This window comes from Arctopsyche grandis, chromosome 2 (genome assembly GCF_051622035.1).
Source record: "Arctopsyche grandis isolate Sample6627 chromosome 2, ASM5162203v2, whole genome shotgun sequence".
NCBI lineage: Eukaryota > Metazoa > Arthropoda > Insecta > Trichoptera > Hydropsychidae > Arctopsyche > Arctopsyche grandis.
Window position 1 is genome coordinate 304,888 of NC_135356.1, and position 13,238 is coordinate 318,125.

Consider the following 13,238-nt stretch of genomic DNA (forward strand, 5'->3'; position numbering starts at 1 on the left):
GATGCAACAGAAATCAGCGCGAAAATAACTTCAAACGAAAAATGCAAAGCGTATTCCGAAACATACAAATTGAAATCATATTCTTTATACATTCGACAACAACAATTAAAATGATAATATAAAAATTTGCATATTAATGCGTAAATCTTTACATAGCGCACACGGTGAATGCACAATCGATTTATACTAATATTTAATATAATATGTGAAATCGGATTCCAGCTATCAGCTGATCTGTATATATATTTATTTATGTATATATACTTTACTCAGTGGAATCGATGCATCGTTTATATCCAAAATACCGGATCCCATATATTTCAATCCAGTCTCCGTGACGAGCCAGAATGTTAAATTACAGAAAACGCAAATATCGGAAGGCAAAGATCGAAAATGGAAAGATCTTAAGTCGAAAAATCAAAAAAAAGGGTACATACTCACTTAATTTGATCTTTCGACTTAAGATCTTTCGATTTTCGATCTTTGCCTTCCGATATTTGTGTTTTCTGTAATTTAACATTCTGGCTCGTCACGTAGACCCACTTCAATCACATACATACACTCATAGGATACGAGTGTCAGCTTTCATTACAAACATACATATACATATAATCGGCAATCGGATGGAATCACCACGCTTTTGAGAAAATGATTTCTCATAATGAACACTCATAATCGGCCGGTAAGATCGGGTAAGGTATTCGGATATGAATCGATGCTAATGTGATGGTATCTCTATCTAATACTCTAACTCTATCGTCATATTTTTTTTGATCACGTCAGGTTGGAGTGGAAGCAATTAGTAGCTTGAAAATGAACACTTTAATTTAAAAGTATATAGCATTTTTGAAGATAATATCACCCAGATGAGACCTGCTGATTAACATTTTTTTCATGATCTTTTAGACTGTGGTTTGGTTCCAAACAGGATGCAATACAACTGAATAAATGCACACTGAAGTCATCTGAAGACATTGATTGATTGAAAAGTGTGCTATTTCTTTCGAGAGAAAGAGTGATTGTATAATCATTGACCTCAAACTATGCAAAATTTTAAGTATTGAGCTCGCCCGAGTGATATCATGTTCAAAGCAACTACTTTCTAAGCAAAATGCTATACTTAATAGTTTGGTTTTATTATTTGATATTTACTTCTCGGATGAAAATGTTCGTTTTCATGTAATTGCTTCCGCCACATTCTGTATATTGTATGCAATTATTTGCAGTAATTATTCCTTTCTGAAACAATTCATTTATATAATTAATGATTCAAACTTACATTTAGAACAGTTATTGTGTTCAATTACATAAAAAAAGGCAATATGGAGCTTCGCACGACTGGCTAACATTACAATGTTTGATTGATTCCGAAATAAGAGGCAACAGTGCCGAGTGCTGAATCTCCACAGTGCCTCGATACTTGAAACGAGGGGAAATTTCAAAAAGAATAAATTTCTTTTTCAATGCAAATAATATTAGCGATGAAAAATAAAATGAAGAAGAATTGAAAAAAATAAATTTGAGATTGATGACAATGTCACTTAGTGAAACTGTCGATGTTAGAAAATGATGTGGCGTTGCATTCGTGACACTCGTAAGCCCCATAGCTGCCGTTTGCGTCGACCTTCTTCAGCGTTCCGAACTTGGATCCGAGTTTTACCCTGTCGTTGATATTGTACGAGAAGTGGAATGTTTCCGGAGCTTCGAAAATAAGCACGATGGTGGAGCCCATGGTGAACAGGCCCATCTCTTCGCCTTTGACGAGGCCATACGGCGAATTGAATACCACGTGATCACCCGTGTTCTTCTTCGACTTGTTGGTGTTCAAATCGGGATCCTTGTGCACTATTATCGATCCCACATTAGTAGCTCCTGTTCAACATACATATTGTACGTACATAAAACTCAATCACAAAAAATTATATATATATATATATATATATATATATATATATATATATATATATATATATATATATATATATATATGTACATATATATACACAGGGGGGTGTTCTTACCGACAGCAGTGTAACTAAAAAATCCGTGTTTCCAACGACCTGAATAGACGACTCTCTCGTTCAACGATAGTAAGCTCGGAAACCATTTGACCAGTTTTGGGGCAACAGACAGCAGCTGACCGTGAAAGTGTGAACGTTTCAATACGGTCCAGTTGCACGGGGAATGAAACCTGAATGAACACACATATTATTATATACGTAATTTGAAAACGTACATGAAAAGCACTTATTATAGGTGTATATAGTGATATAGTACCTGTGATAGTCGCCGGGAGCCAAATACAAAACGCAATGATAAAGTCGGGTTGAAATTCCAGTGTCGGTTTTCGTTTTTATAGTCATCGGATTGTAGCCAAGGAAATTGTTCACGTAATAGTCGATGCCCTTCACCTGTTTTGTATTTATTCGTTTAATGAGCATTGGATGTAAATTTTTTATTGAAATATTATCAACTTTCATTTGAATGCTAGCCCTTATTTTTGTGACATTCCGCTGATATATGTTTGTATCGCGTTTTCATCATAAACAATACAAAATGGTATCATTGGCCACAAACGATTGACGACAACGTGATACAAAAATATATCATAGAAAGAGTTTGCGCAGTCGTAAATCATATACATATGTACCAGTGGCCAGTAAGCGTTGTGCACCCAACATAATACAAATATATATGAGTCAGCGGCCGCCATGGATTATTTTTAATGAATGTGGTTTTATTCCAAAAATATGATTATCCTAAAAATGTAATTATATTTCTATATTATGATTTTAGCTCTAAAATTTTAGTTTTTATACCGAAAATGTGATTTTATCTTAAGAATAACTATATCTCGAAAATGTGCAACCGTTTGAAACAAATGTTAACTCTCTATGGAGCGTAGCCACACGCAAATTGAATCTTTCATTGAAATTAACACACAGGATACCGTGCGCACAAATTGTGCGTTTGAAAAACTTCCTTTGGCTACAGTGTGCACAAATTTGTGCGTTGCGTCACTCCTACTTCATATAAAGAAAAAACACGTTGAACCTTATATTTCTTGTAATGTATTCATATCGGGGCTTAGTAAAAGATGTCGTTGGTGATATTTAACTAAAATAATTTAAAAAAAGTCGATATTGAAAAATCCAGAAGGTTAGAAACTGGACTATAGCAAATGTACCAAATATTTCTTTAAATTTACAAAATATTTCTTTGGTTATGCTGAAGATGTCTCAAATTTTATTTTATTTAACTAAAGCGTATAGGAGGTTTGTAAAAATAATAGAACAGATCGTCATCCACCTTCTCAGAGGTTCGAAACCAGCGAAAATTTCGTTAGTGTACGAATTTCATATTGTGTTTAAATAACGTGTGTGTGTGTGTGTAAATAATAAAAAAATATGTAATACTATCAAAAACCATAAAGTGAGTTTATCGAAAGGAAACTTTTAAATAAATATTGTGTAAATATCTACCAATCAATCAAATGTGAATATCTACATAAGGGGTGCAGTTTGCTGGGTGAATGCTTTTTTTGTGTTTTAGTTGAATAAATATGTTTGATTTTTTTTATATTCATGTTCTGAAGAAAATATCACCATTGTTTATTATGTGCCCTTTTATATTTCTTCGGTAATTTATTGCCTACACTTGACTCCTGGTTACTAACCACTGCATTAGGTAATAAACACATTTTGGGGGGACCTTTTTTTTTCTCACATCTGTTTTATGTTCCTCTTAGATTTTGCAGATGTCCTAAAATTCTCTCACTGATATTGTTATTTATGACACAATTCGAAGAAAGAGGATTAACCTTGTTGGATGTCGGCAATTTCAAAGCGCATATGGAATTGCATCTGACTGCATTGTATTTATAGGTTTCAAATAACGACATTTGTTGTTTTTGTTACACAAAGGTTCACTGCTGTTAGAATTTTTTTGTTTATTTATAAAATATGTATATTTGCCATATTTATACACATTTTAATTATTTATTTTATTAGTACGCGACTCACAGTTTGACTTTTACTGATTTTACAATTACGAAATTTTAAGATAGTCCATACGAAACTGCATTTCAAATTTTACTTTTATACGTTTACTGGTAAAAGAGATATGACATTTTAAACAGTTACAGTTTTATGCAAAGATTAGCGCCAATTCTCACCGCCGCACGCCTGTTTCTTTAGCAATAGCCCGTGGTATCCTATGTGTTAATAAGACGAATGATCTAAAATATAGATATAGTTATGTACGTAAATTTATACAAAATTAAAAAACAGCAATCACCACAGTTTGAAAAATACTGATCCAATCATTTATTCAGTTGAAGACAACTGTAAAGAAGCTTTATTCAAATTTCCAATTTAATTGAATGAAAGGTTTAGGAGTAATATTTAATTTCCGTTACTTATCGAAACAAACAAAGACGCTTATAAAGAGTTTTCGGAAAATTCACGCGGTCTACAATGAGTCAACTTTCATTGTAACAAAATTTATAAATATAGAAATAAAAATGACTTCGTTACCTTATTTTAAAAGGGTTCTAACTGTAAGTTAGAACCTTTTCAAAGTAAAGTAACGAGAGATATGTATGTAAATAATATAAAAATATAGTCAGCCGAACCTGTTTTATTTGCTTTCCAAACAAATTTCCACAATAAACGACAGTGCCGTCACAAGGAATCACGAGACATCCGGAAGGATCGATATTTCTAGCGTTTCTCGTAAGTCGCCTTAAAGACAACAATCACAAATTACAACATCGAATCGAAAACACAATCGCACATTCAAAAATACATAACACCAATTAATTACCTGGTGAAAAACGACGACAGCGATGTGTAACATTTCAAAGGATACTCAATTTCCCTTATATTTACACTAAAACATTTACAATAGACGATAAAGACGTAGACCCTAATTACAACCGGAAGATGCAACCCTAAATTGAATGAAAAAAAAAGAACAATATTATAAACAAATTGGAACACACTCTATGCGTATCGTACGATATAATTTTTAATATATTATGTAAATGTATTATCTTTTGATGGATATCCGCCACTCGGGTAAACAAAAATATGGCGTGTTTTCACTTATGCAGATTAGTTATCGATTGTATCCATAAACTATGGTGTGATATCACACTATAGACAGAACTCAAAGTTCAGAAACTGGCCATATGGATCTGAACCGTGTTATACGGAAACAATTTATCATAGCCATTTTTTTTTTTTTTATCAAATTGACTGCTTAATAAAAACAAATAGACTGCTTAATAAAATAATGTACATTGACATTTTCCGTAGAACTGTATTGAATCTGCATACATACATACATATATATATATCGCATCCTTCCAACACAAAGGTTAATACCTTTTCCACAATATGACAATAAGTTTTCATATTCTATTAGAGCACATTAGTAACTTTTCAAAATACATATGTATTAGATAATAATCCATTTTTATAAGCTTTTATGCATACATATTTGACAATACAACGTGCTAAAGTCATGTTTCAACGTCCGTTATTCAAATTACATTCCGATTCCTATTCAAAATCACCCGTTGAAATCTCAACACTTGTAAAATCAGTGAAATGAACGTCGGTTGAGTTATCATCTTTGAGCTTTAATGAAGAATGCGATATATTTGCCAAGAAATACATACATATATGTAAATTGCACATGCTAAAACAGATTTTTGCCTAATTTCATATACAATGTATACTTAAAACGCGCATAAAAGCAAGTGTTAAAAAAAAAAAACCAACCGACCGCAATTAAAAACAAATAATAGTAAACCACAAAGCTATATAGTTTAATAAATAGATTGTTTAACTGAAATCCACATAAAATAAATATTGATTTAAGAGTCGTGGTTCACATGTGGAGTATCGGCGATGGCGGCATCCGTTGATTACTTTTCACCGTGCGATAAAATTTTAGTTACGCTGAAATTATTCAAAAACATGAACGCAAAATTCTGACAGTGAATCATTACACTGATTTGGATACACAAACATAATATTTACACACATACATATAAAATCGCACTAAAAAATATTAACAAATGTCTCGCATATTTGCAAATAGATAAATATTATCGCCGACACATTCATGATGCAAATTTACCTGCAAGTTTACCCCACCATTTACTAAGTCTGCACCACGGCACCAAGCAATAGATCCATATCTGGAATCAAACGCCGGTCAATCAATCAAATTTATCTCAAGTATACATATGTATGTGGGGGATAAGAAGCATAGGTAGACGGAGAAAAGTAAAACCACCTGTAGCTTTTTAGACTTCTTGGATGAGACGACCTTCAGGACGTAATCTCTCAGCAGCCACCAGATCGATAGGATCAACCCTCCGTACAGGAAGAAAGATCCACGGGGTATGTTGACTTGTCCGCCGAGCCACAGTCCGGATACCAAATAGATAAAAGATAAAATACACAACAATTGCGCCGTTTTGTATATGTGAAAGCCAGAGCGATTGCAAGAAGTTTCCTCTGAAAATTAAGATAACAAAATGTTCACAGTGTATTTGTATTGGTATCAATTAAATAATATAAAATATGGCTGGTCAGACACGGATATTTACAATTCCAAGTCGATCTTTTCCTATCACAGTTTGCCAATTTATCTGATTTCATTGTTGAAACAGTTTTAAGTGAAAAGTTCAATACCAAAATATTCCATCTTATGGCACACAAGAAGCTCTCTCTTTTTATGAAAAAGCTGGAGGACCATTTCGAAAAAAATAATGGAAGAAAAATCGAACCACTTCCGGTTGACGGATTTAAAAATTTGAAAAAAATGAAAGTCGTATCGTATTAACTGATAGTATGTAAATTTCAGTTCGATAGGACTAACAGTGTTCAAAAAAGAAACGAGCACTGTTTGGTGATTTATGTACACATAAACATGTGTAGACTTGAGCGGAATTTGCCCCCTTTTATTTACGTTTTCCAAGAGCTTTTCCAAGAGATTTAGTATATAACGGAATATAATAACAAGGCCAACGTTGGCTTAGATCCAACCGTTACAAGGACGATTTTCCACCGTCTAGGTACACATGTATGTACATTACTCATTTGGCCTGGATCGTTTTCGCAGAACGATTTTGTCCAAATCGTCCATTGTTATTTGAGATTGAACGCAAAAAAAAAAGTTGATCGCGTGTATTATTCAATTACGTGCGTGCGGTAACAATCGGTATGTGGTGACAATTTGAAAGGTTTCACAAACGCGGCCAATACCACCAAACTGCAGCCGTACTTCCAACATAAATATTTGCAGTTCGTTTCTATTGTATATTGTATACAAAATCCACTAGTGGTACGGTATGTGATAATTAGAGACCCCTATTTTGGGCATCTATTTTTGGCAATTTTAGCATTTTAAGGCATTAAAAATGTTCAAGTTTAGCATCTATTTTTATGAAGAGTTTGATTTTAAATAATAAAACACTTCGATGAATTTTAATAAAATTTATATACATACATACATACGATTTAAAGACAACACAACAATTAAAAAATAATAGAAAAATTCAAAAATGTTTTGGAATTAAAATTACAATGAATATAAAAATATAATACCAATTAAAATTTATTGAAACTCAACATGTTTCTATATTTCTAGATTATTTTTTGAGATTTGTGCGACGATCGGTAATAATTATATTGTATTTACTAAAATATCTTTCAGCATCCACACTTTTGTCTACTATTTACAGTAGTAGACAGAAAGCAGTTGCTTGGTAAACTGCAAGCTCTGTTTTATCCCCTCAATTTCTTCACATAATAAATGGGCAAAGGCATAAGAACACCCTTCTATATTGTCTATTAATTTTATAAATTTAATGCAAATTTCACTTTTGTTTGTTATTTCAGCATCTATTCCGAATTTTAGCATCAATTAAGCATTAATAGCAAAATGCCCAAAATACGCGTCTCTATTGATAATACATACACATTAAATCAGATTTAGTTTCGGAAAAAGGTAATATGTATTTATACTCTTTTTAAAATTTCTGTAATATTAATATATCATCGACTTACCAACAAAAAGTGAAGTTTGATTGAATGTCTTTGGAGTGGGCAGAGTCGACACGTGTAGATTCCAATGCATCCTTCGGGATCTGTTCATAACATCAAAGTCAATTAGCCATACTGTATATTTACACAAATTGACGGTGAAACAAATTATCATGTCTAGCGATCGGAAAACTATACCGCATACTGAAAACCTTAATGGAAAACTACATTTATGAATATCTGCATGCCGATATCGAATCGAACAGTGATCAAGAGCACCATTACCAATTTGTATGGAACCGTTTCGATGAAAATCAGATAAATTGACAAATTCTGATAGGAAACGATCGACCTGGAGTCAAAAACCAAAGATCTGACCGGCAGCGGGACTCTAGTGGGACTCGAATGTCCGAAAGCATATATGCCGTTAGTTAAATATATTTTGTTTTTATTATTTTTTATTATACAACATCAATTAATCAAGCACACTCGTCTAACAGATTGCTCCAAAGCGACGAGTGTGCTAAAAATATTAAGAAAGGACAAAAGGAAAAAAAGTATATGAAATTTTACAATTAAGAATGCTTAAATAAAGATAAATAAATTAACATGACGTAAAAAAAAAATCTTAAAAAAACTAACTCAACCTTTCTAAATGGTCGCGACTTCCGTAACTTAGGGAATGGTGCAGAGAATGAAGAGAGATGTGACAAATGTCAATGGCACCATCTGGTGAATTTAAGAAACGGAGGCCACGAGGAATGGGAGAATAACTAAAAGCCACAGTTCTAGCCAGAGGAGTGTGAAAAGGGGGACGATGGCGGGTCCATATCACACTCTCCGGAGCATGAAGGCCCAACTCAGCCAGGATAGACGGACAGGAGATATAGCCTCTAAATAGGACAACAAGAACTTGATGAGGGCAACACTCCTCCTGTGTCCAAGATAAGTGTAGCTGACCATACCCATGACGAATTGTAAAGGAAATAAATATGGGTAAATCCCATATTGCTCCTTATACAGCAGTTGGAGAAAGCGTCTTTGGATAAGTTCAAGTTTCATAGATAGAGATTTAGTGGAAGGATTCCAGATCATAGAGGCGTATTCCAAGATGCTCGTAACTAGAGCACTGTACAGCAGCCTCAAAACAGCGGGATTATGATAGTGTCGAGAATTACGAATGACAAACCCAAGCAGTCGTGAGGCAGAGCAACACACAGAGTCAATATGATCAGAGAAATTTAGGTCACTCTCTGATCATGCAACCCCAAGATCAACAGTAGAATCGACAAAGAGTTACCAGCAAGATATGCAAATATATTCTCAATCATCCAGAATGGCACAAAATAATATACGTACATTCCTTAGTCTTATCAAGCAATGCCGCTATTTACTATTATTACATTTAATAGTAAATAATTCACAATTGTAGATATCATACACTTATGGGTTAATTCAATTAAGCAAAATTGTTTTCGTTCGATTACTGTAGAAAGGGCGATAATAAATGCAAAGATAGGAACAAAAATAGTCTCGGAGAAAGTAATACAATACACTCGTTGAATTCATCAATTCCTTTGAAAGTATGTGTTTAAAAAGGGACCCACGAGAGCACCGAGGAAGTTGGGAACGGAGTCGAACTTACACCGATCGAATGTGGCGTACATATGTACGCTGATGATCTGTACCATGCATACATGGGATGTTCCGAGCCAAAATAGCCAATTACTTTACAATCGGAAAGAGTACAACTGATTAAGAAAGGTCATACAGTACTAAATTACGCCAAATTCAAATATAAACAATTAGAATTTAACATGTAGCTCTGATCCGGAACCGAGTGATCCAAGTCGGTGGTCGGGAACTAATTAATACAATAAGATAATCAGTGTAAATCTGATTTCTTCTCACTTTTCAAATACAATAGATATGAGAGGTGAATAATAATCAAACTACTCTTCAATTCTAAAAACAATAAAATACATAAACGGTGACGAAATTCATGATAAAGGCGACTTGTATATGTAATAACAATACGTACATATTTGTGTTTATATATCGAAGCCGGGACTGAATTACGTTTGAGGATCTCATTCTATTGTTAAGTTAGGAAAAAGAAAATGTTTGGAAAGAGTAAAAAAGTAAAGTTTTTTATTCCGCATAGTCCTCAAGATTATTTTATTTATTATAAATATAAACATATTAGTTATCTTCTTCTTCTTCTCAATGCCATGTCCGCATCTGGACGTTGCTGACCTCCTCGTCGATTATTTGAAGATATCCACATCGGTCTTCAGCGGCTCGGAACAGCTCTTCAGCGCTCATATCGGTCCGCATGCACATGTTTCGAAGCCAATCCATTTTTTACCTTCTATTTTCCCCATGGTTATCAAACGGAAAAATTCGTATTTTGGACCCCGTATCATGTCTCCATCTTGATGACAGAAACAAGTTCCGTGCCTCTCCCTATCATGCCGAGGACAGCTTCATTTGATACTTTTTTAGTCCACGGGATCGTCAGCATACGCCTGTAGACCCACATCTCAAAAGCTTCGATGCGGCTGATCATCCTGGTCTTCAGAGCCCACGTCTCACATCCGTGTAGTAATACTGTCCAGACGTAGCTCTTCGCGAATCTCAACCGTGTACGAAAATTGAGATGTCTTCATTTTGATAAATGCTGTTCTAGTTCTTAGATCATTCTCAACCGACGAACTAAACTACTCCGCGTGTATCATTTGGAACCCCCTGCATCCAAGATCCTACAGATATATTTTTTTTTTTTTTACATTAAACACGACATCTATGGTCAAACATTGTACAGAAGTATTGCAAGTATTATACAAGGCAAATGCAAATATCAATTAACATCCATGGTCAAATTTGCAGCATTTTATACAAATCAACGAAATTCAAGATATTGAAAATTTGAAATTTGTGAGAAATTTGCCAATTTGTTTGAAGTCGCATATTCAAGATCTGGCTAGCAGCAATTGGTGGGATTGAATCCTTTGACCATTTTGTTCGAAAGCATTATATGCTAACCACTAGTCTGCGCTGCTGGTTATGAATCTTCGATAGAAAATCAAAAAAATATACATATGAATTCATTCAGAAAGGATTTCCGAATTTGTTGTGAAATTTCTTCATACATAATGTGTTATTAAATGATTGATAATAGACTTTTTTGAACAAAAGATAAATATGTAGTCCTCCTAATCTGGATCTGGATCTTAAACTGGTTGATTTATTACCCTTAAAGCAAATTGTGCTAATAGCTATGTATTTCTACATGACCCTCCTAATGACTAGAGATAAATTCATGTCAAATTAAACATGGTGAAAATGTCACCGAGCATCAATTTTAAAAACGAAACAGGTTATCGGAGATATTTTGATACGATTACAATAATATTTTATTTAAAAATCTATATATACATAACTTGTAATCTAATTACATGTCTCTGGATATTCGCCTATGGCAGCATGATTATTGGAACATAATTAAATCACAAAATTGGTTTTTATTCTAAAGTGTTACTATAGATACATATGTATATACTTTGATATTATGTATGTATTCATATATAGAAGTATAATATGACAATAATCGAAAGATTTTAAAAATGGTTTTTGTATAAATATTTCTATTGAAAGAATTTGGTTGCAATATTTTTGACAGAAATTGTGAAACAAATTTTTTTATAAAAACATTACACATCTTTTAATTTCTTGACAAAAAAAATCAAATATATTTTCTAAAAATTACAATTTGACTCACAATTGGCAAATTAGTATGTATTAATATAAACTTATCATTAAAAATAATGAAATAGTGAAAATTTGTACAAATATACATGTATGAAGTTTTGACTTAAAAACGATCAATAATTGAGTTGGCGATTTATAATTTGAATGAAATAAGTATATATTGTAGATAGAATTGTTCATACCAAATATGAACAAATATGGTACCTTGGCATTCATTAATTAGTCATGGATCAGGTGTGTGTGTATACACACATATAAAAGTATAGTGGTAAGTAAAAAATCTGTATGGGGGAGTGAGGGGGTGACATACGTTGGAGAGTGAATGGTGAGAGGGTCGTCGGACGAGGGTCGAGGACCCATTGCCACTCCGCAAACGATGAGATGAAGCGCGACGATCAAGCCATTCGGGACAAACCAAACCTACGACGACACAAGAGACGCCCAACTAATTCACACCCACTCGCCCGGTCGGTGCTCGCCCACTGCTGCCAATGCACCATAGATACGCGCTCCTCTCAATTCGACCGCATACCCTCTCATTCGCTCAATATTTTCTTTTAAATCAATATCAATAACAAGCTAAATACAATTGCCGGTGAATTAATACATTGCTACCAGTCAGTAGTAAATAGGAACGCCGTTGGCACAAAATACATTCACTAATGTTGTAAGCTTATGTTTGTCTAACTAAAATTCAAATAATCATTCTCTTTCGATTTAAAAAAATTGCTATCAAACTGTAGGCGGGGGTAGGAAGTGTTGACCGTACCCAGCCTAACGAAACACTGTTGTGTTTGTTTGAATTATTTTATTTTATTATTTAGTTTGGGTATACAAGTGTATAAATATGTTGTTGAAGCGGATATGTTCTGGAAGTTCTAAAAGTTCTAGAAGCGGCTGGATTCGGCTGTGTTCTGGAGCGGTTCTTCCATGTTTTTGTTGCAGGTTGAGTGAGTCTGGCTGTGTTGCTGGTCGGCTACTTCTAGCTGACTGGTTGTTGGAATAGCATGGTCTGCTGCTGGCTGTTGACTGATGTTGAGCCCGCTGTGCGGGTTTATATAATAGTCCGCTGTATGCGGTTCGTGTGCAAGGTATGTGTACAGACGCCAGGGGTTCTCAATCGAGACGCCGCCTGCGTCGGTTTTGTGATGTTGCTCAGTGGTAAAGCGCGGCGCGTTGTCTTACTCAATCCGCGGAATCTGTAGGTCGTCGTCTGCGGTCTGGTCTCTGCTGATGTCGGCTCTGCTCTATCTCCCTCTCGTACAGTGTGCGTATGTGAGTGTGATACGGGACAAGGGCGGGAAATTGTAAACCAATGAAAACAGGACATAAATCTGTTTATGTATTGCGACTGTATTTTGTATAAGTTATACAGAGATCAAGCAGGGGGGCAAGGGGGGGGAGAGT

At 34.4% G+C, this 13,238-nt stretch overlaps 1 protein-coding gene across 2 annotated transcripts; it reads right to left on the reverse strand.

The window, feature by feature from the left end:
- Positions 1-772: 772 nt before the first annotated feature.
- Positions 773-12,324, reverse strand: LOC143921851 (phosphatidylserine decarboxylase proenzyme, mitochondrial-like). Of its 2 annotated transcripts, none has more exons than XM_077445179.1 (9): positions 12,142-12,324; positions 8,085-8,164; positions 6,307-6,530; positions 6,148-6,208; positions 4,825-4,951; positions 4,634-4,742; positions 2,278-2,411; positions 2,022-2,191; positions 773-1,872 (listed from the first exon to the last, which is right to left on the reverse strand). In XM_077445179.1, the coding sequence occupies exons 1-9, from the start codon at positions 12,189-12,191 to the stop codon at positions 1,538-1,540; spliced, it is 1,290 nt and encodes a 429-aa protein (XP_077301305.1). In that variant the 5' UTR covers positions 12,192-12,324; the 3' UTR covers positions 773-1,537. The 2 variants fall into 2 exon arrangements, with proteins under 2 accessions (XP_077301305.1, XP_077301310.1); XM_077445184.1 differs by lacking the exon at positions 12,142-12,324 and adding an exon at positions 9,706-9,777.
- Between the last annotated feature and the right edge of the window lie 914 nt (positions 12,325-13,238).

What these genes read in the sequence shown, in the direction of transcription:
- LOC143921851 (XM_077445179.1), bottom strand. Translation starts at nt 12,191, where the DNA reads ATGGGTCCTCGACCCTCGTCCGACGACCCTCTCACCATTCACTCTCCA. An exon ending in CTCACCATTCACTCTCCAAC is followed by an intron (nt 8,165 to 12,141) that starts GTATGTCACCCC and finishes TGTTATGAACAG; the next exon opens with ATCCCGAAGGATGCATTGGA. An exon ending in CTGTCGTCGTTTTTCACCAG is followed by an intron (nt 4,743 to 4,824) that starts GTAATTAATTGG and finishes GTTGTCTTTAAG; the next exon opens with GCGACTTACGAGAAACGCTA.